The sequence below is a fragment of the Barbus barbus genome (genome assembly GCF_936440315.1).
Source record: "Barbus barbus genome assembly, chromosome: 14".
Lineage (NCBI taxonomy): Eukaryota > Metazoa > Chordata > Actinopteri > Cypriniformes > Cyprinidae > Barbus > Barbus barbus.
The window spans coordinates 25459217-25485831 of record NC_136742.1 but is presented as its reverse complement, the minus strand read 5'-3'; the positions used below and the strand labels follow the sequence as shown (position 1 = coordinate 25485831).

General features: G+C 34.1%; 1 protein-coding gene across 1 annotated transcript in view; it reads right to left on the bottom strand.

The window, feature by feature from the left end:
* LOC306880222 (uncharacterized protein) overlaps positions 1-26615 on the bottom strand; it is a 36980-nt gene that overhangs the window by 3500 nt on the left and 6865 nt on the right. The window contains exons 3-21 of the mRNA XM_079433596.1: positions 24511-24564; positions 22599-22730; positions 17846-17872; positions 16113-16139; positions 12814-14133; positions 10986-11087; positions 7483-7539; positions 2486-2530; positions 2305-2349; positions 2132-2176; positions 1422-1478; positions 1230-1283; positions 1078-1125; positions 868-918; positions 728-775; positions 570-617; positions 354-401; positions 237-275; positions 113-160 (exon numbers count right to left, since the gene is read on the bottom strand). Of these exons, the coding sequence (XP_079289722.1) occupies positions 113-160; positions 237-275; positions 354-401; positions 570-617; positions 728-775; positions 868-918; positions 1078-1125; positions 1230-1283; positions 1422-1478; positions 2132-2176; positions 2305-2349; positions 2486-2530; positions 7483-7539; positions 10986-11087; positions 12814-14133; positions 16113-16139; positions 17846-17872; positions 22599-22730; positions 24511-24564 (2295 nt within the window). The remainder of the gene's footprint in view (positions 1-112; positions 161-236; positions 276-353; positions 402-569; positions 618-727; positions 776-867; positions 919-1077; positions 1126-1229; positions 1284-1421; positions 1479-2131; positions 2177-2304; positions 2350-2485; positions 2531-7482; positions 7540-10985; positions 11088-12813; positions 14134-16112; positions 16140-17845; positions 17873-22598; positions 22731-24510; positions 24565-26615) is intronic.

The following is a 26615-nucleotide window of genomic DNA, read 5'->3' as shown; positions in this document are numbered from 1 at the left end:
GTAAACACAGGATAATTTACGATGGAATAAAAAAATGGATAAATGCATGAAATATAATATTACATTATGTGTATATAATATATTATAAATAATATGCCACAATAAAATGTACCTTTCTTAGTAGAGGTAGGTTTGGCCTTTTCTTTAGTGATCACTCGCTCTGTAAAAGAGGAAATAATAAGCCACTGCTCATTAATATAAAACTACTGCAAAGTCAGTTCCTGAACCATAATTACCTGTCCTTTTAGACCTCTCGTTTTTCACAGCAATCGGCCCTAAATCATAAAAAAATGATTTAGTAAAAAAATAGATCTAAAATTTAAATTTAGCCATAATTTTTCTATTATCCTTACCTTTCTTTGCCACTGAAGGTTTTACTTTGGCTTTAGTAACTGTGGGCTCTTGAACACATACCGTACAAATGTACAAAATGAAATATAAATGCACAAAAATCCACACATACAAAATATATAACAATGTTGTTATAATAATGACAAACACTGAGTAAAGCATCTTCTCCACCATGATTAAACTCACATACTGCATTTTAATTTGAAATCAGATCTCACCCTTCTTTGCAGGAGCTGCTTTGGCTTTTTCTTTTGGTGCAGCTGGTTCTGAAATTGGAGGTCAAGGGTTATTACTTGCTTCAGGTCTGTTAACATAACAAGAAAAATATAATACATTGATACAACTGGCACGAACTCAAGACAAATTACTACTATACCTTTCTTTTTAGTGGCTTGTGTTGGCTTTGCCTTAGCAGCTTCTGGTTCTTAAGCAAAGGAAACACATTAGATTTCTTTTAAAAAATGGTAAATTTCTGTCATATAGAATTAAATCTCAAATATATTTTGCAATAAACACCTTTCAGTACAGTAGGAGCTTGATGAGTTGTTAAAAACTGAACTTCTGATTCTGAAAAACACAATGAAAACTGTGATGTTAAAAACTCTTGTGATGTATTCATTCTTAATAAGATATTTCTTGTTTTTTTTGCATTGATAGCCACATCATTTAATCAGTAATAACAGATGTCAATGATCTGTATAAATGCATTAAAATAGTTTTGAATACCTGGAATAGCCGATGGTGGTAATGGGCTACTTGTAACTATATGATGCACTGTAAGACATTTCAGGACATTAAAGAACATTTGAAGTATGTTTAAAGGTGTTTTATGTAAATTACATTGAGTTACAGTAATTGTAGGTGGCTGCATTACTCACCATACCAGCCAGGTGGCGCTGGGCAGTACACAGGTGTTGGTCGGCACATAGGAACTGTTTCACCAGGTTGTGAAAAGAAAGATTCAGAGTTACAACAGACTGAGTATAGATTGCGTGTTATTGCTGCTGTCTTTTTGCATTACGTGAATGTAATGCAATGTAATATTAAAAAAGGCTACGAGTTGCACTCACGATCCTGTATCGGAGCTGGAGCAGCTGACACTTCCATGTCCTCAGAGGCTCGAGATTCTGTTATTAGGAGAAGGGAAAGCACCGCTGTCATATAGTTAGATCAAATGGAATTTCAAATTTGCCATCAACAGTTGAGCCAAAAATGAAAAACCTGTCATCATTTACTCATTGATCAAAACCGGCATGATTTCTTTCTTCTGTAGAACAAAAAAGAAGATGTTAAGCAGGATGTTCACACTGTTCTTTTTCCTAGGCCTATAATAAAAATTAATTGTATCCAGGGCCTGTCAGGCTCCAGAAATGACATGAAAGCATTATAACAGCATATGATTTGTGCCCAGTATCTGAAATCATATCGTCATAAGTTGTTTGGCACTCAAAATCTATTTTAATATCTGCATATTTAAATGAGCAGATTTGGAATCTTGGATATGGACTTGGATTTGGAATATCGCTCACAACTTATATGGACCACTTTTATGGTGCTTTTTTTTGGTCATTTTTAGAGCTTGACATTCCCTCGCTGCCATTCATGTACATTATGTGGAAAAGAGTGTGTGAACATTCAGCAAAGTATCTTATTTTTTGTTTCTTTAAAGAAAGTCAAAGTTAGTAACGACATGAGGTTCAATACATGATGACAGAACTTTTATTTATGGATGAACTATCCCTTTAAAGAAGTAAAGTATGATCAGATCATGTGGATTTACTTCTCGTTTTGGGGATGTTGACAGACGTTGCCTTTGCTTTTGGAGCTGTTAAGCAGAGAGCAAATTTGATTCTGCAATATGCATCGCTATGATTATAAAAATCATTTGAAACAAGTCTTTCAGGATATGATGATATAAAAAGGCAGGCACGCATTGCGCTTGTTCTTTTTTACCTTTCTTTGTCTTCTCTAGTCTTGTTCTTATTGGAGCCTCTTTTTCTGATGAGCAAGTGTTAGTGAGGAGGCGAAATAAAAAAAGACTTCAGTACAATATTCTTCCGCAAACAAATGCCTATATTTAATATTCTGATCGGAGTAAAAAACAATAACTCTGATGTAAAGAGGGCTACTGCACCTTTTCTCTGTTTAAGCAGGGGTTCCCTTCTCTTAGTCTCTGCTTCTGGAGAAGGAAAACATATTAAACAATATAAAATTAGCTTCCAGATCAAAACATGTATGATTATTTGCAAATTTGCTCAGCTGAAAATGAATTTTCAAATGTTGCCTCTTTACAGTGTTTGCTGGGATAATGAGAACATTGTGTCAAAATGCACCATAAAGGACATTTAATTGGAAATATATGATTAATTTTTATTGACTGTGGAAATAAACAAATTGAATTTGGATTTAGAAATATATTTATTTCCCACAGTGAAAAATTGGCATGAAATGTCCTATAATGCTGTTGGCTCACAATGATCTGTTTTTTAATTTTTATTTATAATTATAATTTATAATTAATTAGAGTTATTTAACCATCCTTTAAAGCCCTTAAATAAGCTTTATCAATAGATTAGTCTACTATTTCTAGTTTTGCACAAGCTTGTTGAGCTGTACTGCTAAAGCAAGCAGTTTGCTGTAGAAATCGGCAGTTGCCTTGAGCTAAACCAGCTTTAATCAAACAAAACAATGCATCACATACTCTTGTGCTCAGGGGTGACTCTTTTAGCTGTGAAATGAAAAACATGAACAAAGACTTGAATCAGACCAAACTGCTTTGTTTAGAGAGAGTTGAAAAATGTCTGCAGCACTAGGTCACTTCATGATGACTAGAGTATACTGTGTACTGATGATGAAAAAAAAAAGTCTTTGCCAGATCTATCGGTAGTCATGATGTTGTAGTATATTAGACTTCTCTACAAATTAGCACATTAGAGCAGAAATATTCCTAGGGTTGGGGTTTCGTTAAAAAAATAAAAAATATATATTTTTTAAAAGATTAGGTAGATTAACAGTCATGCACTAGAGGGCACTATTGTGTTTGTCAAAGCTATTGGAAGGGAGAGAAAAAATGCAGCTATTTTACTGATATAAGATCCTCACAAAATTGAATCTTGAAGCACAGCTTGTTATGCTTGATATGCTATTCAGTAAGCACAACCAAATTAAATTGTACAATGAATGATATTAAGTAAAAATTATATGAGTTTATTGTAAGGAGCAAGGGTCAGTAAGAGAGCAAATATATCTATGAATATATCTTCTGTATCTTCTGACACAGAAATGACCCATGTGGTCCATAATTCATGCTGTATGCACAATTTCTCTCTATCTTTCTCTCTCTTTCTTTCTCTCTGTGTGTGTGTGTGTACATGCATATATTGTCTTCATAAATTTATAGTACATCCACCTCTGCAGTCACTTCTATACCATTGATGCAAATGTGTTTTTAGGTACACATCATTCACCAATCCATGATTTATTTTTAGCATGCAGTTTATTGCATGTGCAAAATACAAAATACTTCTTAGTCAGTTGTTTTTGCATGAAAAGCTCACAATATTTGTTAGAATAGAATCCACAAAGATACTGGCATGTCTCTGACTAGATTTCCTATAGAATGGCTATGTTATGCAGAAAACTAAAAATATGCCCAGGCGCTTTTATTATATTTTAAAACAACATGCATGATATTGACCTTGCAAGTCAATACCAAATACCTTTTTCTTCCTTTGGTTTAGTGTCTTGGGCTTTTTGAGGCTCTTTATGTATTACTGAATGCATACAAGGACAGGTAGAGGGCTCTTTTTGTTTGTCTGGATACAAAGAATTGCAAAATAGTGAGTTTCATTGTAGACTAATGATTCATTTCATTTCATTTCAAACATCGGTTCTGACGTTATGTGTTTTTTGCTGGCACACTCAGACTTACTTGTCAACACCACAATCAAATCAACTGCAAAAAAAAAAATCTATTACGATGTACATGAACAAAAATGATGAAAGTGTTCAAAAAAGACACAGACTAATGAGAGATGTATTAGATTAGCCTTGTTTAAATCAACACAGGATGATAAAGATCGCATTGACAGCCAAACACGGAGATAAATGTCTTCTACAGCTTAATATATTGATGTCATTATCTTTAAAACCCATAATGTGCTTATGACATCAGAGGCCAATGCCAGATTTTACGTCCATAAATCAAAATGTTATTACCAAAATTAATTTTTAAAGTGGTGGTTGTAAATCACAGGATACAAATATGACACCTTCATTATAAGTTTGGATAGCATAAATGTGTCAGAATTAATGTGACAATTTTTGATTAAATGCCAGCCCATCAGTAAAGAGATTGGATTATTATTGTAACAAGAAGGATGCAGCTAAAAATAAAAAAAACAGGTTGACAACCTCGCCAACAAACGGAGATTAACAATAATGACATATCTGAGGATACTGGCTGAGAAGCAGGGAAATGTTTTTAGCAGCTGCAAGAATTCCATGAAGTCTCTTTGAATAACAATTATATTGAAATTCAAAATGGTAGATTTTTCCACCCACTTATTTTTTTTTATAATCTAAAAAATCATAAACAGTCTCTCAGAACGAGTTGTTTCAGTTTCTCCCTCTGTTCACGTCACCGAGGGGAAAAAGTCCCGCCCATTTGTGACGCTGCCCTATAAGCACAGACACAGCCCTGAGTGAGAAGCTGCGGTCCGACTCCGCCATTACTGATTATTTGCTGTAGCTGCTGGAGATATACAATGTCCATGCCAAAGAGGTATTTCAAGTGTTGTGTTTTGGGATGACGAACATAGGAGTCTCCATTATGGTGGCCGAGAAGTGCAAAACAAATCACGATTCTGAAAACAAAATAACAAATTACAAACGCAAATGCAAATCTAAAAAACAAAATAACAATTCAGAAAACACAACAACAATTCAGAAAACATTATAACAATAAGAAAACACAATGACAAATCCAAAAACAAAATAACAAGTCAGAAAACACAACAACAAATAAGACAAACCGGAAGAGGTAGGTATAGATTGAGACAGCGCATTGGTTTGGGAATAGATTACTCATAGCTGATTGGACAAGATATCTGTCAATCAAGGTGTAAAGGAAGAACAAGAAGAAGATTAAACACCAATTAAAACATCAGTTCCAGTGGTGCAGATGGTAGAGTGTGTCATTGTGTTTTTGGACGACATCGACCCGGGTTCGAGTCAGCCTTTTGCCGAACTTTATTTTTCTCCCTATTCAAATCTCGTATCGCATCGGAAAGGCATTTATTTTCAATAAAAATCAAGGAAATAATCCAAAAGTTGAAAATAAAGTATCGGGTAGGGTTAGGGTGGGTGTAGGGAGGGCTTTATTGTACCAATAAGGTGGCATCAATTTGAATTAAAATGATCATTTACTCAATATGTTATTATTGCATACTGTTTTTTTTTTTTTACTACAATACTGAGGTGCAGATAATTGCCACTATTTGCAACAAGTAGTATATATAGCACAAAATCCTGCTATTTTAACATAGTGCAAATAGGTATTTGCACTTAGTATAAATAGCCTCTATCACTATTTACACAGTGCAAATAGCTGCTGTCTAAAAATATACATGCATGTACATTTACAACACTGTACTCTGTATTATATTACCTTTGAATTAGAATACAAAAAAACTTGTTAACGCTAATGCGAGGTTGTTTCTAATACAATGTCTATGGGAGTGACGGTAAATTTGACATAGTTCTGTCAAATAGCGATAGCAGCTAACGTATTTACACTATGTTAAAATAGCAGGATTTTGTGCTATGAATACTACTTGTTGCAAATAGTGGCAATTATCTGCACCTCAGTATTGTAGTAAAAAAAACAGTATGCAATAATAACATATTGAGTGTAAATGATAATTTTAATTCAAATTGATGCCACCTTATTGGTACAATAAAGCCCTCCCTTCACCCACCCTAACCCTACCCGATATTTTATTTTCAACTTTTGGATTATTTCCTTGATTTTTATTGAAAATAAATGCCTTTCCGATGCGATACGAGATTTGGAAAGGGAGAAAAAAAAAGTTTGGCAAAAGGCTGACTCGAACCCGGGTCGATGTCGTCCAAAAACACAATGACATGCTCTACCATCTGCACCACTGGAACTGATGTTTTAATTGATGTTTAATCTTCTTCTTGTTCTTCCTTTACACCTTGATTGACAGATATCTTGTCCAATCAGCGATGAGTAATCTATTCCCAAACCAATGCGCTGTCTCAAACTATACCTACCTCTTCCGGTTTGTCTGAATTGTCGTTGTTTTTTATGACTTGTTATTTTGTTTTTGGATTTGTCGTTGTGGTTTCTTATTGTTATAATGTTTTCTGAATTGTTGTTGTGTTTTTTGAATTGTTATTTTGTTTTTTAGATTTGCATTTGCGTTTGTAATTTGTTATTTTGTTTTCAGAATCGTGATTTGTTTTGCACTTCTCGGCCACCGTACTCCATAGACTTCCTCCATCTGAGCCGCTGAGGATACTGTGGTTAAATTTCATTGTATAAGGAAATGTCCCGGAAAAAATTGGTGTAAGGATCAATACCAACGCTTTGTGCGCGAACGTCAGCTCCAGACAAAGTAAGTATCACGCATTTGTTTTCCAAATTGCTCCACCCTCTTCTCCGGGAGCACCAGCTCATTTGCATTAAAGCAACATACTCAAATACAGCGCGTTTTGGCTCATATCCTAAAAGTGGCAATTTTAACAAGCTATAAAAAATGATCTGTGAGGTATTTTGAGCTAAAACTTCACATGTACGCTCTGGAGATATCAGAGACTTATTTTACATCTTGTATAAAGGAGCATAATAGGTCCCCTTTAAATTAAAATAAAATATTTTTTTTCTATTTGGGGGACAAAAGTAGCACTTGCACTTTAATTGTGTACTGACCTTTAAAATAAAATAAAATAAAATAAAATAAAATAAAATTGAATTGAACTGAATAAAATTTTCTCTATTTGGGGACAAAAGTAGCACTTGCACTGTAATTGTGTAATGACATTTTAAATAAAATAAAATAAAATAAAAAGTTACTCTATTTAGCAGCACTGTAATTATGTACTGACCTTCTTTTTCAGCCTCTGCTACAGGTTTCTCTGCTTCTTTTTCTTTCACTTCCTCAGCTGCCGGTGTAGAAATAAAGCAAACAAAACAAAAGGTGAGTGTTGCAACCCAGAAAGACACAGACATGTACTTGCTTACACACACAGAGAGAGACACATCCACACAATGCCAACTTTGATGTTCAGATCTTTTTTGTACGTTTGTACTTTCTGTGCAGACTGTTCAACCCCATGGGTCAAAATGGATCTCTTCAAGTCCCACAATTTTGCTCTCTCTCCCCTAACAACAGGCTTCTTTCTCTCAGCAGGGATTTATTCTATTGTGTGAAACATATCTAATGATGTTCTTGATAGAGGAATGACAGAGTATCTGCTGTTTGCCTGCAGGCAGGGCCGAGTTTCTCATTTTTCTGGCCTGCTCTCGGCAGTAAATGGAATGGGGTGATGTTATTGCTGTAATTTTCTGCGGAGCACACCATTTTAAAGAACTAAAGTACAAAGTAGTAAAGCCAAAAACAAGTCAAATCTATTTAAGCTAACCTTGTCAATAAAACAGATCAGCAGGACAAAACCCTGTGATATTTTTGGAAATGAGACAGGTGGAAAAAGACTCCCGAATATTCCTTGATGATGGAGCCAAAGCAAGCACACACACAACATTTGTGACCCTGGTCCACAAAACCAGTCTTAAGTGTCAATTTTTTCGAAATTGAGATTTATACATCATCTGAAAGCTGAATGAATATGCTTTCCATTGATATATGGTTTGTTAGGATAGGACAATATTTGTCCAAGATACAACTATTTGAAAATCTGGAATCTGAGGGTGCAAAAAATTCGAAATACTGCGAAAATCACCTTTAAATTTGTCCAAATTAAGTTTTTAGCAATGCATATTACTAATCAAAAATGATGTTTTGATATATTTATGGTAAGAAATTGACTAAATATCTTCATGGAACATGATCTTTACTTAATGTCCTAATGATTTTTGGCATAAAACAAAAATTGATCATTTTGACCCATACAATGTATTTTTGGCTATTGCTAGAAACATAATCCAGCGACTTTTGTGGTCCAGGGTCACATTTTACAATCAGACTGTATTGCTGGCATTTATTTACGGAATAGTGCTGAATTATACACTTTTAATGCACTTAAAAAATAAAATAAAATAAACACACACACACACACACACGTATACATACATATACATATATATATATATATATATATATATATATATATATATATATATATATATATATACACATACATTTATATGATAGGGTAAAAGCAAGCACACACACTGTATACTTTTACACTTATTGGTAATAAAATAAAATAAAATAAAATAATAAACTAAACTAAAATTAAAATAAATAAATAAAAAATTACGATTATTATGATATTGGCCAAACCAAGCATACACAGTGCAATGTATTTATTATCCTATTTATTTAGTGAATAATTCTAAATGATCTGCTTTTTTTGTAAAAAAAAAAAAATCACAAAAAAATGTATTAAATAAAATAAAAAATAAAATGCTTTACGCCAGCAGCTGTGTAGTGATCAGGGATGTTGCTGTGGAAATTTAATGAAAGCATGGCTAAAAATAAACTGATTTCATTTAACTTCATAAAGGCAGTGGCCAATTTGAGACATGCATGAGCCATATTAAATTCAGTGTGCATAATTGCCCACAAACTTTACATACATTTTAATCTGTTCATTGCACAAACAAGCAGGAGACTGAATGCAAATAAATATGTTGCTGCAAAATCACTTTGTCTTGTCTAAAAGTTTATCAGTTAAACTTGCTATGGTTTCTAAAGGTGCTCTTGAATGGACAGTATAATGAGCTTTTCTCCTTTACCAAATGTATTTGAGCCGCTCTGTATAAGTATCAGCTCTCTATGTATTCCTGTGGCACCGTGTGTATGTCACTGTGTTCCAGTGCTGTCTCTGCAGGCACAAGCACACCTCATTCTGCTGTTCCCAGACAGAAGCAGCAGCAGCCAGTCCTCTGAACTCACAGTCTGTGATACTGCTGTGTCATACACTGTCTCAGAGCGGGATTAGATTTCCATTTTGCAATACACACATGGCTTTATCCCCAATCTCCTCTCCAGATTTTAATCTGATACCCAGTAGGATCCTTTGCCCTCAGGAGGAATTCAGTAAAATTCTAGTTCAACACCATATCAATAAATCAAATAACAAGAATAATTGGAAAGGGAGGAATACATTTCACTGGAGGATATCATATTATAGAGATCCTTGTGCTTTTTGTGCTTTTATTTAATGTTCATTTTAACATGGCTGAGGTTATACCTTTTTCTGCACTATATATATATATATATATATATATATATATTAAATTTTAATAAATAAATAGTCAATGCATTTCAATAACTGTTTAGATTGTTGAGGGGAAAGAATTATATATTTTCCCCCAAAAAATATATAATATCAAAAAAATATTTGTGTGCAATTGTACATAGGCCATAATATAAATACTATAAATATAATAAATAATACTAACAATATAATAAATATACATAAATCATATAAATATTAAAATAATTATTTTAATCAAATCTTTACAAATCTATATTTTAAGTAAATAATGCAAATTATTTATTAAATTAAAAACATTAAATGTTAATTTCAAAAACTGCTAAAAAAAATAAATATTAAATACAAAGAAAAAATCTGTGCATTTTTTAAACATTTGTATATTGGCCTATATATATTAATTAAAATTACCAATAAAATAATTATTTTATATAGATAATTGAAAAATGCATTTTTAATAATTAATGAAAAAAAATTCAGTTCAATAAATAAAGTTCAATAAATGGTCACTTTAACATAACAGTTTCTTAGGGGGTCAAAGGTTTAATTAATGACGACAGACCCCTCATTGGGAGTATGTTTTTGTGAGTTCAGCTGCACATTTTCTCTCTCTCGAGTGTTACACACTCTCCGAAAAAAAAGCTGGTACAAAATCTGTTCTGTGGTGGTACCTTTTCAAAAGGTACACCTTTGTACCCAAAAGGGAAATATTAGTACCTAAACTAAAGTGTACCTAAATGGTACAAAAAAAATTTAAGTGTTCCTAAATTGTGACAGCTTTTGTACCTTTTTTTTCTGAGAGTGCAGCAGAGACCAGTGCAGAACACCAAGCAACTAGACACACACCAGCATCATCCTAATGCTGTGGAGTAGATGGAAAAATGAGCCATAGGGAAGTCTTTGGAGATCAAAGTTTGAGGCCTAAGGGTCTGCTCAACCCTCACATCCACAACCACACACACACACACACACACACATGCCCTCTTCTCCCGTCATCCACCCCCATCAGGCTTGTTGTAGTCAGAACACCACTCCTCCACAGTCAATAACATTGGAGCTCATTAGTGTTGGCATAATTTTCTCATTTTAATTCTGGTTCATTTTATATGCTTCATGCAAGCAAACTGTTGCTATGTTTATTACTGTACCTTTAGGGATTGGTTCTGGTTCTGGTGCTTTTTTGGCAGTTTCCACTTCCTCTGCACTTTCATCATTTTCATCTTTCTCCTCTTCTTTCGGGGTTGTTATGTCTTTGAATAAAAAAGAAAACATATTTATAAGGCTCGCCGGATAGGTCACAAGAAGTCTTTGTGATTTTTTTTCAAAGTCTTTACAACTTTAAGTAACCAGTAACAATTTATTTTCCTTTGACCTGTTATTCTTGAACTCTGCCAAGCGATTTTGGCAGAAGCTACAATTTTCCCTTTGTTGGTGGCTAGATTGCATTAGCATTTGACAAAGAGATATAATCAGATTTCATTTACATACAGAACTTTTTTGGTTTCAATTATTCTATTGAGATCCTTCATTAGCAACATCAGCGGCGAGTTAGGAGCTGGAAAACGTGGTTTAGCTTTACGTAAAGTGAATTAGCAAGTCAGCTAAATTAAGTTAGCAAGGTAAAGTCAAGCTGCCCTATGTTTAACTACCATTAGTAAAAAGCAAAAGGTATAAGCAGTATAGCTTTATGTGCTGCTACAACGAATACAATGAATATAACCAATATTTCTAACTTTTTTACTCATTCCAGCCTCATTAACCTATTTTGATCTTCTCTCATTTGCAAGTGTATCTTCACCTTGATCATCCAGAACTTTGATGCCCTTGAATGACCCCTTTGGAGACAAGTGTTTGGTGACAGTTGACTTGAAAGCAGTCTCTCGTGGATTCTAACTGTTTCATTGGCAGCAGAGCAGCAATGCACCAGCTGCTGTTCTTTGATCCACCCAGCATGAATTAGACTTCAGTCACGAACTCAAATGGGTCCTTTCCTACCAGCATATTTGGATATGTATAGTAGCAAACTTTGAGTAAACTATTTTTGCGTGATAGCCACATCTAAATGATTAAAGTGTTTGGTTAAAATCTAGAAAACCTACAGGTAGTACATTCAAGTTTTTATAAAGTCTTCAAAATGAAATTACAGGCTGATATAACAGTTACAGATTCATAAAGAGTTCCAACTTTCAATTCTTTCTTAACAGTTTCTGTTCGTTTAGTACTTTTAAGGAATAAATAAATACATAAATAAAATACAATAAATGGCTTTATATAATAAAACGATAAAATATAAACAAACAGAATGCGTTAAAATATTAAATTCATTATTTTATATAATACTAATGACAAAATGCAATAAATTTACCAAAAAGAGTAGAAAGAATTTGTCTCAGAGTGATTCATTCAAGAATTGGACTACACTAGTAGCGCTGTTTTCTTCTGAATCACTGAAAAGAGCCAACTAAGAGTCACTCCACTGAAAATCAGATTACATAGGTTGGGTTGTATGTGTTTGATTCACTAAAAAGAACAGTTTCAGAGTGATTCGTTTGGGAATCGGACTACACTGGTAACTCTCTGTTTTTGGTTGACAAAAAAGAACAGACTCCGAGTCATTCGTTCAGAAATCGGACTACACTGGTCACACTGTATGTTTCTGATTCACTAAAAAGAACCAGTTAATAAAAGTTGTTTGGGGGTCAGACAACATTGGTTATGCTAGCCATTTCACGATGTAGATTCAGTGACGGTGCTGCAGAACTACTGAATAAGTCCAAGAACCTCTGCAGCTATATTTTATGGTACTCCGATGAATCAGCAGAAGAATGCATGTTTGAATTTTTTTTTTTTTCTTTAAATCACTGGCTAAGTTATTATTTTGACATGGACACATAAAAAATTCACAAAAACAAACAAACAAAACAAAACAAAAATGTATCTTTTAGACTAGAGTCAAAAACCAAATAATCTTGGTACCTTTCTCAGGCGAAGAGCCATCATCTTCATCAGCCAACACTTTTGTCTCATCTCCACCTGGTTCGGAACTAACTACAGGTGTTGTTACTATAATATCATCATCATCTTCCTCATCCTCACCCCTTATCTCTTCCTCTCCCTCCTCTTTTCCTTCTTCCTCCTGCTCCTCCTTATCTGCAACATCATCAGCTAGCTCAGGCTCCTCAATAACACCCTCACTTGTTATATCTTTTTCAGAGTCAGCGTCTTTCAGTCCAGCACCAGTCTCATCTTTAAGACTGTCTTCTGTAACCTCACCATAATCGTCAGCTAGATCTTTTGCTATCTTATCATCATGGTCATCATATGGAATATCAGTAGCAGCTAAGCCATCTTGTGAGTCAGCTAAATCAGCCACTGCATCAACAGCTTTAGCAGCACTCTCCTCTATGGTTGTTAATTGCTCTGAATCACCATCAGCTTTAAGAAGTATAGCTTCCTCACCAGTTTCTTGCGCTTCAACATCAGTGACTGTAGCACCAGCATCAGCTATAATACCAAGAGCAATGGCGATATCAGCCTCTTTGACCTCATCGTCATCATCTTTCTCCTCACTTTGGTCATCTGTTTGGTCATCATCAGTAATGTCATCTACTTCTTTTTTCTCTTTATCGTCAGCAGGAGTATTTTCTTTTCCATCTTCTTCCTCAGGTGGTTCTTTATCTACATCAATTTTGTCCTCCTCCTCCTCATCAGCTGCCTCAGCTTCTTTAGAAGTGTCTTGTTCTTCTTTCTCCTCATCAGGTTCAGCAGGGATAGAAGTATCTTCCTTTTCGACAGCTGGAGCAGCAGCAGCTTCTTCTTCCTGTTCCTCTTCCTCTTCCTCCTCAGCATCAGCTTCCTCTTCCTCCTTACCTTTTTCCATAGTTTCTTTTGCTGCTGCTTCCTCCTCTTCATCTTCTGCTTCTTCCTCAGCAACAGCTTCCTTTGCTGCTGCTGATTCCTCCTCCTCTTCCTCCTCAGCATCTGCCTTCTCTTCTTCCTTTTCTTCAGCCTCCTCTGCTTTTCCCTCCTCCTCAACAGCTTCCTCTGCTAATGCCTTCTCCTCCTTTTCTTCTTCTTCCTCCTCCTCTTCTTCATCCTGTTCTTCCTCCTCCTCGATCTCATCATCTTCTTCCTCTTCTTCTTCTTCATCTTCGTCCTCATACCCTTCGCCGTCTTCTTCCTCCTCCTCCTCCTCTTCTTCAGCAAGCCCCTCATCTTCCTCCTCCTCGTCTTCTTCGTCTTGCTCCTCATACTCCCCTTCCTCTTCTAACATCTCCTTGGCCCGTATCTCTGCAACTATATCATTAGGTTTTCAGAAATATCAGTGAAGCTATAAGAATGTATGGAGCTCAAACCAAAAGCCCCACAGGATTTGACAGAAGCAAAATAATATTTGGCTAGACACACACAATCCAATGCATAACATATCAGATTTATATGATGCATATTATGTGTTTATTACTAGTTGAATACTCAGAAGACATGCATACTGTTACATCTTTTAAAAAATGAATGTGCAAATGTTGATGGATTGAAAATGTAAAGGAATACATAGCTCAATTTGATGAGACCTCTTAGTCAATGTCTGTTAAAGTTGGCATGAAATTGCGTTAATCTTTTCTTCCCTATTGTGAAATGTGACAGTTTTGAATGAATAGCAACTTTAAGCCAACTGAGGTGATTATGCATTTTTGTACACCAACCCAGAAGTTAGCATCACCCTGGTTCCCTTGCCATTGGCTTTTGGATTATTGCAGAAAATAAGCTCTATGACCAACAAAGTTTATAATGCTGCATTCACGTGCTATCGGAATTTTCGTAAATAAGAGTTTCCTAGTCGGAAATTGGCCATATAAGGCCTCTCTATGGCCGTTCATGTCCAATTTCAGACTAGGAAGCTAGTATTTACGATAATTCCGATAACACGTGAATGCAGCATAATTCTTACACATTTTGATAATCTTCACAAATTAACACAACTAATTTTTGATACAATCGGCAAATGCAAAAAGCCAATTGTAAGCTATAAACAAACTATACCATGGTTGCATGACGTCAATGTCACCACCATTAGGTTTAAAAAACATTTTCTCTGAAAGTTTGAGATTGAAAAGTTATGAACACAATGAAGCTGTAAAAGCAGACTTGTGAATGGATTTATTTATTTATTTTCTGTTCGGCATAATGTTCCTGACAACCTTTGCAGTCCCATTCAGCCAGTCGTTAACAACTGCCTTTTTCAAGACAAGTAAAAGCTTCAAAAAATCACATGAGGGGATTTCTGATGTGTTTTACGACATAGAATAAAATGTTAAAATGAGTTTGTTGAGCTTGTGTTAACCACAGACCTTATTTCAGGCATTTAACCAAAAACACATTCAGAAAACCCATTGATTTCAGGATGATGGAATCAGAAAGGTTAAAATGCTAACTGGTTTCCAGATTTTAGCCCACAAAAATACATAATACGTGGTTATTAAAAAAATTTGTCCCGCCCTAATTTCCTCTTTCCACACAGGGAGGAAACCAGCAGTCTTAAGCCACATCATTGCATTTTTAATTTGTTGTACAATAAAATGGATTGCAAAAGGGCAGTTCACAGCGTCTAAAATTACTGTGACTGCAGGGCGTATAGCATCCTCTTAGAACAATAATTACGGTTTATCATACCCCTCCAGTGACACTGCCTATACGTCTAAGGAGTGCACAGCTAATTTCCTGGTCTCTTAGGGGTCCCTATGTCAGCATTATGGACTGTACCTTTAAAGCAAAACCGGGCCACACCGATTTATGAGGCTTGCAGAGTTCCCCTAAGTGTTAATATGACAAATGACAGCAAATGTGTCACCCATATAATCAAATACAGACTTTTATTATACATATGTGAGACTATTTTTATTCACAAACATTTGCATTAGCTGACACTGATAATGGTGTTTAGATGCTTTCTGCATTAGCTTTACCATTTAGAGATGGCTTAATGATCATATCATGAAGATGTTAATGGACAAATACATGCAGCTTTATGCATGGGGAGCATAATTAGGGTGTGTGAAAACAAAGGGAAATGATTATGAATGGCACCGAATGTAACAACACAATCAATGACAGCATAATGCCCATTCTCCATAAAATACTCTAATGCTTGCCCTCCTAATGCAACTGTAATATAAATGTGTTAATTACAGACTCAAGCAAACTGTTATTTGTTATGCTGATGGTTTATGTATTCTCTAATGAATGCAATCTCATCAAGCTCACTTCAAGACACAAACCTTTTTTCCTCGGTGGCAAGAATTCTCCTAGAGGAGAGAGACACAGAACTTAAGAACAACTGATTAAATTAAGTAGTTAATATGAGGTTTAATGCATGGTATAAAAATGCAGTTGTTTATGCGGCACAGTGTCTCTAAAAGTCAGAGATGCCAGGAAACAAAAACAAAAGCCTGCAAGTCAAAGTTGGCCCATGATGACCTGTCATTTGGCCCGCCATGCCATATCACAAGAGGAGGGGGAAATAATAGGAAAAAATTTTTTTTTTTTTTTTTGTATGTTTATGCCATGAGACCAGGTAGAAAAAAGATTAAAAAATTTTTTTATTATTATTATTTTAGTTTAATTATTATTTTTATTTTTTAAATACATTTTAATTCAATTTTTCAGAATTATAATTTCAGAATTTTTTGGCCCTTAATTTTTTGTTTTATTGATTTTTTCCCTTCATAAAGTTTGTTCACCTATGATCTCTGTTCCCCTTGTTTAATAGTGTAAAAATGTCACTTTTCTTATGCCACTGAGACATACTTTAAAACATGATACTAACTTACTAATGTAATTAAACATAATTAATAGTAACATAATTAAAGCGATAAGGAACCTTCTTCTGTCATTTACCCACCATTTTCATTCCAAATCCCTATGATTTTTGTTGTTGTTGTTTTGTAAATCACAAAAGGAGATGTAGGATACTTATGGCTATAAAGAAAATGAATGACCACAGGCTGTCAAGCTCCAAAAACAACAAAAAAGCATCATTAAAGTATCAGAAAAGTGGTACGCTGTAGTCATATCTTCCTCTCATATCTCATTTGTGCAATTTAAATATGCACATATTCAAATCTGGCACATCAACGGCTGTAACAGAAGTAATCTTAGTAATCAGAATTTCGGTCTGTTGCTTATATGCTTTTTCATGCCTTTTTATGAATTTTTGAGCTTAGCTGCAAGTCACCTTTCACTTTGCATCGTATGGAAAAAAAGTGGTGTCAGGATTCTGCAAAACCTGTTCTTTTGTGTTTGAGAGAAGAAAAATCTGTACAGGGGTATGAAACAACTTGAGAGTTAATGATGATGAACAATCTATATTTAAGATCATAAATGATCATTGAGCATGTACACTGCTTTATAGCCTGGTGCATTTTGCGAGGCGTTAATTTGAATGTGATAAACCAAATGCAGCAAAAATTATACAAAAAAATCGTTTTTAACAGCCTAAATAACAGAAAAAAAATATTCACCCCCCCCCCAGGCAACTGATTGCTCTTCAAATATTGCCCTTAATACTTCCTCAATTAACAGAAAGTCTCACGGACCTAATGTGAGAAGCGTTTTGTGGGGAGATATGCATTTTTATTTAGTTCAGCATTAATGTATCAATTTTCAAAACTTCTGACTGAATATCATTAGAGCTGTCATGCTCCACTTTAAACGGAGAATAAATGCTTTACAAAACCATGAAGAAGGACATACAGCTCACAAGGTCACAGAGGGGAAAAGATCTATTATATGAATATTATATGAATAAAAGATGTACAGAAGGCTACGGACACTATCCTACCCTTACAGATATGACTAGATTATTCATCTCATGTTAGTGTACCTTGGTTTTACTTTATTTACTGTATGTGTAAAACTTTTTTAATGTTGGAAAAATCACAAAGTGCACTTTTAAAATTTCTTATTTGTGTAGGATGCATGATCAAAGTATAGCACAGAGATTGATACTAACCTTTTTTCCTCACAAAATGATGCTCCCCTAAATTGGTAGAGGAAGAAGGAATACAGAAGACAGTGTTAGAGTAGAGCCTACAAAATAGATCTTTTGAAACATTGATGAGGGGTGAATTAATTATAAATGTGGATCAGAGAGGGGAAAAGGCTCGTCTGCGATTCACAGCACTTTATTCCTAGCCTCTAGATCTTCTATAAAAGAACAAAAGGGCATGCCAACACAGGCACACACACACACACACACACACAGTCTTTTCTTGAAATCTTTGTCTTTCACACTTACACATTTAATTTGCATGCAAATAACAGGTTTAAATCTTAATTATTGTGAGACTACCTTTATGCCTGGAAATGCATTTACATGTGTACAATTAAAATGATTAATTAATCAGCTTGTTTGTCTGCTGAGCGATTTGATCTGCCGAGCCTGTTTTACTGGTCCATAAATATATCTGTCAGTGCTCAAATGAACAGCATATACAGATGTATATACAGTAGTAGCTATAGTAAATCAGGTTGTGCACCATTCACAATTGACAACAGATATGAAACCTATATGGAAATTTGTATTGAGTTTATATATTTCATTATATTTAAATTAAAACCTTTATATTTAAACCTTTAGACCAGGGTGTAAGAACTGATATAACACATTCATTTCCCAGAATGCATCACTTCGACTGCAAATTAATCATTTCCTCCTTTTTGTCATTCTGATTCATAAACATTCATATACAATACATCAGGGTAATTCAGTATAATAAAATGACAGGGACTTGTTTGTATTCATCATGTAGGAGGTTTAATTGCTGTAATATTCAATTTCAGGCAGCTTACCATGTCATGTTCAGTAATTGTTTTGTTAATTATATGGTTGTTCAAGCTAGTATCATACATACAAACAGATAAATGTAAATATAAATATATTAAGAGTTGTGTTGGAACCACAAACTGTAGAAAAAGAATGTTGCATAAGTAGTAGGTCTACTAATTCCATTAAAAGAAATTCAACAGGTAATGCATAGTGACTGTAAAATCGTTTATTATTATTATTATTGATAAAAAAAAATTTCTGAAAAACATTTTACGTCACAATGATTCAGTTATCTTATCGTGTGTCCGTTATTGTAGGTTTAGAATAAAAACTGTTGCCCGATTCTCAAATGAATCAAATTTTTGAAGCGATGAATTAATAAATCGTTCAGATGGTTTAATACGGCCGGTTCATGATTCAGAATAGTGAATAGTATACATTTGTTTATATATAAATAAGAGGCATATATATGTGTATAATTTGTCTATGAGCATATAGTGTTGTGATCAGTTTGTATTTTTGCATTCTTGCTGTTTTTTGTTTTGCTGAGATGATCTACATAAAATACTGTTGGTATGTTAACCATCAATTTAAAAAGCATTCATTGATAACTGGAGCTATTGAAGCAATGTGGCAGTCAATCCACATGCATTTATTTTAAATGAGTACCTCAAGGTGACTTTTATGAGGAATCTTAGCCAAGCGTGTTATTGATTCAACAATCTTGGCAATGTCACTCTTGTGTGTGTCTCTGCTTTGAGCTCTCTTTATGAATGTTTCTGAAAGTGTGAATAAACTGTTCTCTGACAGTCCCATAAATGTTTATTTCTGCTGTATTTCAACTAGATGATTTCAAAAGCTTGTGTTCTAATGATAAATATACTACTAGCTAAAAGGTAAATCATGTAAATCTTAAAATGCTTGTATAATGAGTCTTCAGGCATTGTGGGGGTTTCTTAATTGATTATAGTTCTGTGGTCACTGGTAATTAACCAGAAAGTAAATGTCATTAAAATGTAAGATGCATTACTTCATAGGCCTTATTTAATCTTCATAGACTTTATTTATCTTTGGAGATTTTGATCTTTAGATTAAAGCAAATATGCTTATATTTGCCTATAATAAAAGTGTCAGTTTTAATGGTAGACTATACTACCCTCACTGTACGGGCACCCTTTTATGGAAGCAGAATAATGACAATAGTTTTTGAAACATAAAGCATGCTGAATTCCACAAATCAAAAAAATAAAGAAGATGCATTGCAATTAACAGTGCTTGCATTTTAATGCCTTGTATTTCCAGGGCTTGGATTTTTAGGTGCTGACATTTAACATAGTTGTTTATTTAAGCTGTGAATATTTCAATTCAAAATGTTTCACACACATTTTCATAATAAAACATTCAATAATTCATATTCACCTTCCAGAATTCACTTCCAAAATAGTCAATCTGTGTAAAAATACGATGTATAATATTCGACAGGCAAATTTCTGTCATTTTATTTCACTTTCCAAATTCGCTGCCACAAATTCAGTGGTTAAAATTTGGCAGAAAATTCAGCGGCGCACATCCGGCACCCGAAGGAATAGCAGTAGAGCACTGATGCATGATCTCCAGCTGATGTCAGCCGCTCACCAGCAGGTGGCGCAAGCAGCTGTTGATGAAGGCCATATGTGGATCAAGTAATTAATTCACAAAAACTGATTTGCAGAAATGAAGCAAGCGCTAAGTGTAAGTTTTGATTATCGGGGCCAGTATAAACATGTGGAAACGCTGATTGTGTGTATGTTTAATTCAACATCTTTGCTGTTTCCCGTAGCCTACATGTAAGCAGCTTTCTCTATTATAGATTATAATGCTCTTTTACCCAACGCTGAAGTACAGAACTAACATTACATCTGAGGAAGACATATATTGCTTTCGGTTGCACCGCTGAATTCTCTGCCGAATTTTAACCACTGAATTTGTGGCAGCGAGTTTGGAAAGTGAAATAAAATGACCAAAATTTGCCTGTCGAATATTATACATCGTATTTTTAAACAGATCTAATATTTTGGAAGTGAATTCTGGAAGGTGAATATCAATTATTGAATTTTTTATTATGAAAATGTGTGTGAAACATTTTGAATTGAAATATTCACAGCTTAAATAAACAACTATGTTTAATTTCAGGACCTAAAAATGCAAGCCCAGGAAATACAAGGTATTAAAATGCAAGCACTGTTATTTTGCAATGCATCTTTTTTTTTTTTTTCGATTTGTGGAATTCAGCATGCTTTATGTTTCAAAAACTATTGTCATTATTCTGCTTCCATACCCTTTGGATAGTCTTGTAACAGATGTGAAGAATTTTCAAGGTCAAAGAAGTCAATTGAAAATGAACTCCACTAATCTAAACTTGATACACAATCAGGGTAAAAAGTAGAGGAGATGGAACACCTAATGAACATTGCTTATGACCTTTCTAAGTGCATCTGTGGTTGAAGACAGGGCCATATGAGCTGCCCTCAATGAGACCACAATGACCCATTAGCTTCCAAAATTAAGAGGGGAGATTAAGATATCTCAGGTTATTTTGTCTCTTAAGTAGGCATATTTTCTGAGATTTATTGCTCTCCCTCTGTAACAAATTCTCTTTATTTTAAGGTCTATTGAAAGACTTCCAAAATAATGCATTCTTAAATCAGTATTGTTGTCTTGTTTAAAAAAAAGAAAAAGTATTTAAAATATTAAGAGCAATGATTTTACAATGTAAAAAATATTTGTCGAAGTGATAATAAATAAAATAAATACTTTTGGAGTACCTTTTACAAGAAAATACTATTTCAGGCTTTCTACTTTATAATTTCATATTAGTTTAATGTGCTACTTGTAATTAATTGTGCAATTTTTGAGTATAAATTATTTTTACACCATATTTTTTTGTGAGTGCTTCAGTGTCTTTCTTTCAGTATATTTGAAAATGCAAGATGTTAAGATTTATTTTCAGACAATTAATATTGATTTAATTGTTTTATAATTATTATCACATTTTCTTGAACGGTTTGCTTATAATGACAGTTGCGTTAGAAAAATAGATTTAAGATACATTCTCTAAAAAATCTTATGCAATTTTACTCCCATCATTTTGTCTAATTTTTTTTTTCTTCCTGAGAAAAAAAATCTTGATCAAAAACATTGATTGTATCATTTTTATAATATAATGTAATCTATTCTCTATACATACTGCCCTAGTGCTTAAATTAAATTATGTACTGTAGCATTACTTATGTTGTCCTCTTTGGATCAATTGCTTGTATTCTTATTCATAAATGTTTCTCCTAAATGAATAAACATAAATTAAAATATTTTTAAATCAATTTTACCAAGTATGTGTGAGTCGTAATGAATCAAACACTGAATAACTAAAAGAATCCAAGATATTTGACGTGAGAGATTAATGACAGAGATGTGATACTGTTTTGTTTGATTTTTATTGTTATTTTGTAGAATCACACATGTGGCACACAGAGTTAGCGCTGACAGTTCCTGGTAGAAATTCCTCGTCCTCTTTCTCAAAACTCTTCATTGTAGTGTAAAGCTGCAAAATAGTGACCCATCCTTTAATATTTCTTGGTTATGAAACACATCATTTTGAATTTTCTAGCTGATCTTATGTCAGAATATAGATTGAAATAAAATATGGGCACAAATATAATCTGTGATATTCAATCCCTTTGGGAAACCATTTAAAGCAGGTTTTTTTCTGTAGAAGGGGAAAACGTGACCATACAAGCCAGCTTAGATTTCTAATAAGACCTATTAGTACACATGGCTCGTCAGATCAAACCGCAGTGGGTTAGTCTGTGGTTTCTGAGAGGCTGTTGATATTACAGTAAACATTTGCTATGTAATCGTGCTGCTAATGTTAAATGAAGGCTACAATAAGTTAATATACCTTCCTCCTCCTCCTCTTCCGGTGCTACCAAATTAGTCATAAAAGTCAAGATTGATGTTATCCAATCGGTAGAGTCCTCCATGGCTTCGTTCACTGCCTCCATGGGATCAGAGCTGATGTGCTGAATACCCCCTAAGAGCATGTTTTAGACAGGGCATCTTAAGACACATATTTCCATACACTCAACATACATTAACTTACAGCCGTCTAAACCAGCTCTAACGACAGTGAAAAACTCAAGCCTGCTACAGTCTTTTGTCAAAGCTCTACAAAACCACTTAAAGATCTTTATCTTTATAACATCTAGCTCAAAAACAATTACAAAGAAATGTGTATTTGAGCATATTTATAGTATATATTACATAAATATATACTATAAATATGCTCAAATACACACTTGTTTACTGTTAAAACATTTCTTTACATACTTCTGGCCATATAGTCTATTTTCTTTGTAATTGTTTTTGAGCTAGATGTTATAAAGATAATGATCTTTAAGTGGTTTTGTAGAGCTTTGACAAAAGACTGTAGCAGGCTTGAGTTTTTCACTGTTGTTAGAGCTGGTTTAGATGTTCCAAACCTGTGTAAGTTTCTTTCTTATGTTGAAGACAAATGAAGATATTCTGAAGAATTTTGAGGAACCAAACAGTTGTTGGTCCCCATTGATTCCATAGTAGGCAGAATAAATACTATGGAAGTCAGTGGGGACCATCAAATGTTGATACGAGCATTCTTCAAAATATCATATTTTATGTTCAACATAAGAAAGAAACTCATACAAGATTGGAACGACATTAGGGTGAGTAAACGTTTACAAAAGTGTCATTTTTGGCATAACTATCCCTTTAATTGTATGCTGTTTTTAGTAATTATGTATTTCATTAAAAACAGGTGTTCATATACTTTTAGTCATGTACTAAATTAAGCTCTTCTTTTCAGGTTATGTGTATGTGCTATCAACCCTGAATGACATCTTCAATAAGACAAACTGATGATTTCAGATTCAGCAGTGAAAAGGATTGAACATCACATGACTGAAAACATCTAGGTGCATGTATGTTTGCATATACAGTTACAAATATAAATGCCAAGTCAGTAAAACTTGTTTTCATTTAGGGTGACTTTTGTGTTTTCCTGCTTTCCACTGCCCATCGACAGAAATGCTCATCATATTTCACACATCATCATGAAGTGCCTGTCTGTCTGCAGTTATCAGCATGCGAGCAGCATGACCTGAGTCAAAGCCATTTTACCAGAAGCCATTATGCAGAGGTGACGTGACAGCATGCACAGACTCCAGACTCCTCAGACCTCCATTATAGCCTCTAAACACCCTCATGTTCACGACTCCTGCTAGAATAAATTAGTATTTGATTATAAAATATTCTGGCTGCCAGCTACTATAATCTGTAGTAGTTATAAATTTCTCAAGCATGTATTAAATGCAGCTTGTAAAATTACATTAAATGGGCAGTAAAGCTATTTTAATTTCAAAATGTTGAGTTTTATATATATATATATATATATATATATATATACAAATTATGTGAATTTTTCAATAATGAAATCAGATCTCGCACTGATTGCAATGTTTTCTGTTAAATCAACATTTTATATATAATTTTCTCCACATTAAATTGGGAAAGGAGTCAATATTTTAGGGCAGACAAAAATCGCACATCACATTTATAGATCTACAAAAACATTTATCTTTACATTGAAAAGGGGTTATTTCTCTTAGGAATGCTCCTTGAAGATGCCATTCAGGATGACTGAATTAAATTTACAGTTAATTATTATTATTTTTTTAGTACCTTACAATGACCTTGATTTAGTAATTTAAACAGCTACTTCAATTTTTCTGCATAAGACCACTTGGTATGTGTAATATGTAAGATATAAGATGGCTTGCCTCTAAGGCTGCCTGCTTCCTTTAATGTTTTCCTGACACGGTTTGGCTGAGGTCCTGTTAGGATGAGAGACACAGAAGCAGAGGTGTGGGATAGTAACACACACATACTGTACACACACACACACACTCTCTCTCATTGGGTCGTCCTCACTGAGCACGCTCAAAACTGTAGGCAGGATAATCAGGGAAATTGAACCACCATTATGAATAAAACACAATCACACTTATGGCACAAAATCACAGGAAAGGTGTGAAAAGAACACATCATATTAATCCATGTCACAGTGATTATAAAAACACTTTGGCATTTTGCAAAAAAAAAAAAAAACAGGTAGAAGCAAGATACATGTAGTGTGAATGTGTTACATAAGACACTGTATTATCTTTTTTTAGAGCATTTACTGGTTCATGGCAAATTAAATTGACACACTCTCCCTTTTCTCACGTTTGCTTCTGGCTGCATTGAAATTCAAGCCTCATAACGTAATTGTGACATCTCCTTTACATAGAAATGCTAATGCAATACTGATGAATTCAGTGACATTTGTTTGATTAACTTTTTAACCTACTTTATGGAAATTCAGTATTGCGCTCTAAGCTCTCACATTCAAAACTGACAACATTTTATATTTTGGGTGCTTGAGTGTGACGTGTAAACTCACAGGAAAGGAAAATTACAAATGAGTTTTCTTTAATATCTCTAGATAGCAATAAGATTAAAATGAGAGCAAATGGAAACTTTTGATTATGTCTCCAGATTCTCATACGTTTCGTTTAGAGCAAGAACCTATAATCTTACATGTGACCCCTCCAGCTGTGTCTCAGGCTGATCAGATTGCCAAGATACCAAAATCTCCAAGACCAATAATCTAATGTGCTATATATATATATAACACCCCAATACATTATTATGTGTTTATGTATGACATTTGTTTTCATTTTAATTTTTTTCTACAGAGAAAAGATCTGAGACGACAGTTGATATCTACATAACAGATAATTCCAATAAATCTCCTGAGCTATAACAGATATCTGAACCATAGACATTTTTTCTGCTGAACCATTGAAATCACTATAAGAGACACAAAGCCATACAGATGAATGCTTGAGTAAAAATACAATGAGCTCAAATTGAATGAAAGTCTTCACGTTTTATACATATCTTGAGGACAAATTGCAGAGTTCACAGTGCACAAATGTGCTGGTTTCAATCTTATCTATAGTAATGTCTGCTCTTTTTATCAGAAATAATTTTCACAATCTGGATTTATTTTTTTGTCCAGACATCCTTTTCTAGTATAAGATAAGCATATGATATTTTTCCAAGTAAATATTTATTAAATTATTAAATCTTTCTTACCCCTCTGGCAAATATTTTTTAAAACTTTTAAAAAAAAAATGTTTGTTAGTTTTATGCATGCGTGGGAAAAATATCTATTAATAATTTGCCAATTGGGGACGAAAAATAATGGAAAACAAGACTGCAAGTTCTTAGCAATACATTTTTTAAATTTTTGCAGGAATGTCATTGGTGGAAAAAATCTAGCTCTGCAGTTTGTCATGGCTATGATATGCTGACTATGATTTTACCTAGTAGGATATGCTCCCGAATGAAAAATAGAAATGGTAGGTTGATTGTGTCTTGTTGCTCTATCACCAACAAGAAATGAAAGAACATTCCCTACTTGGCAAAATCACAGAAAGCAGTATAATAGACAAACATTAGGTTTGGTTCTGGTCATTACGGCTACCAATATTTTGTACTTTGGTTCAATTTCATCAGTGTTCTGAGGAACTCTGATGCAGTTGCTTAGAAACTGATTATGTGGATCACTTATCCTGACTTGAGTTGTTCTTAGAATTATATTGTTGCATAAACCAATCTTGCTCCAGGGCAAAAAGAGGACACTAGACTATTCCACAAGCATGAGGGGAATGATTCCCAACAGAATCTCAGTCACAGCACTGAGGAACACAGTGGTCTTTGAATCCTGTCTTGAAAGTGAGTGAAGCTTTACTCTTCACTCATACCGCACAGTCCTCTGCACTCGACTCCTCTGACCACAGCTTTCCAACAGTAAAGGAACTAGAGAAGTTTGTTACCA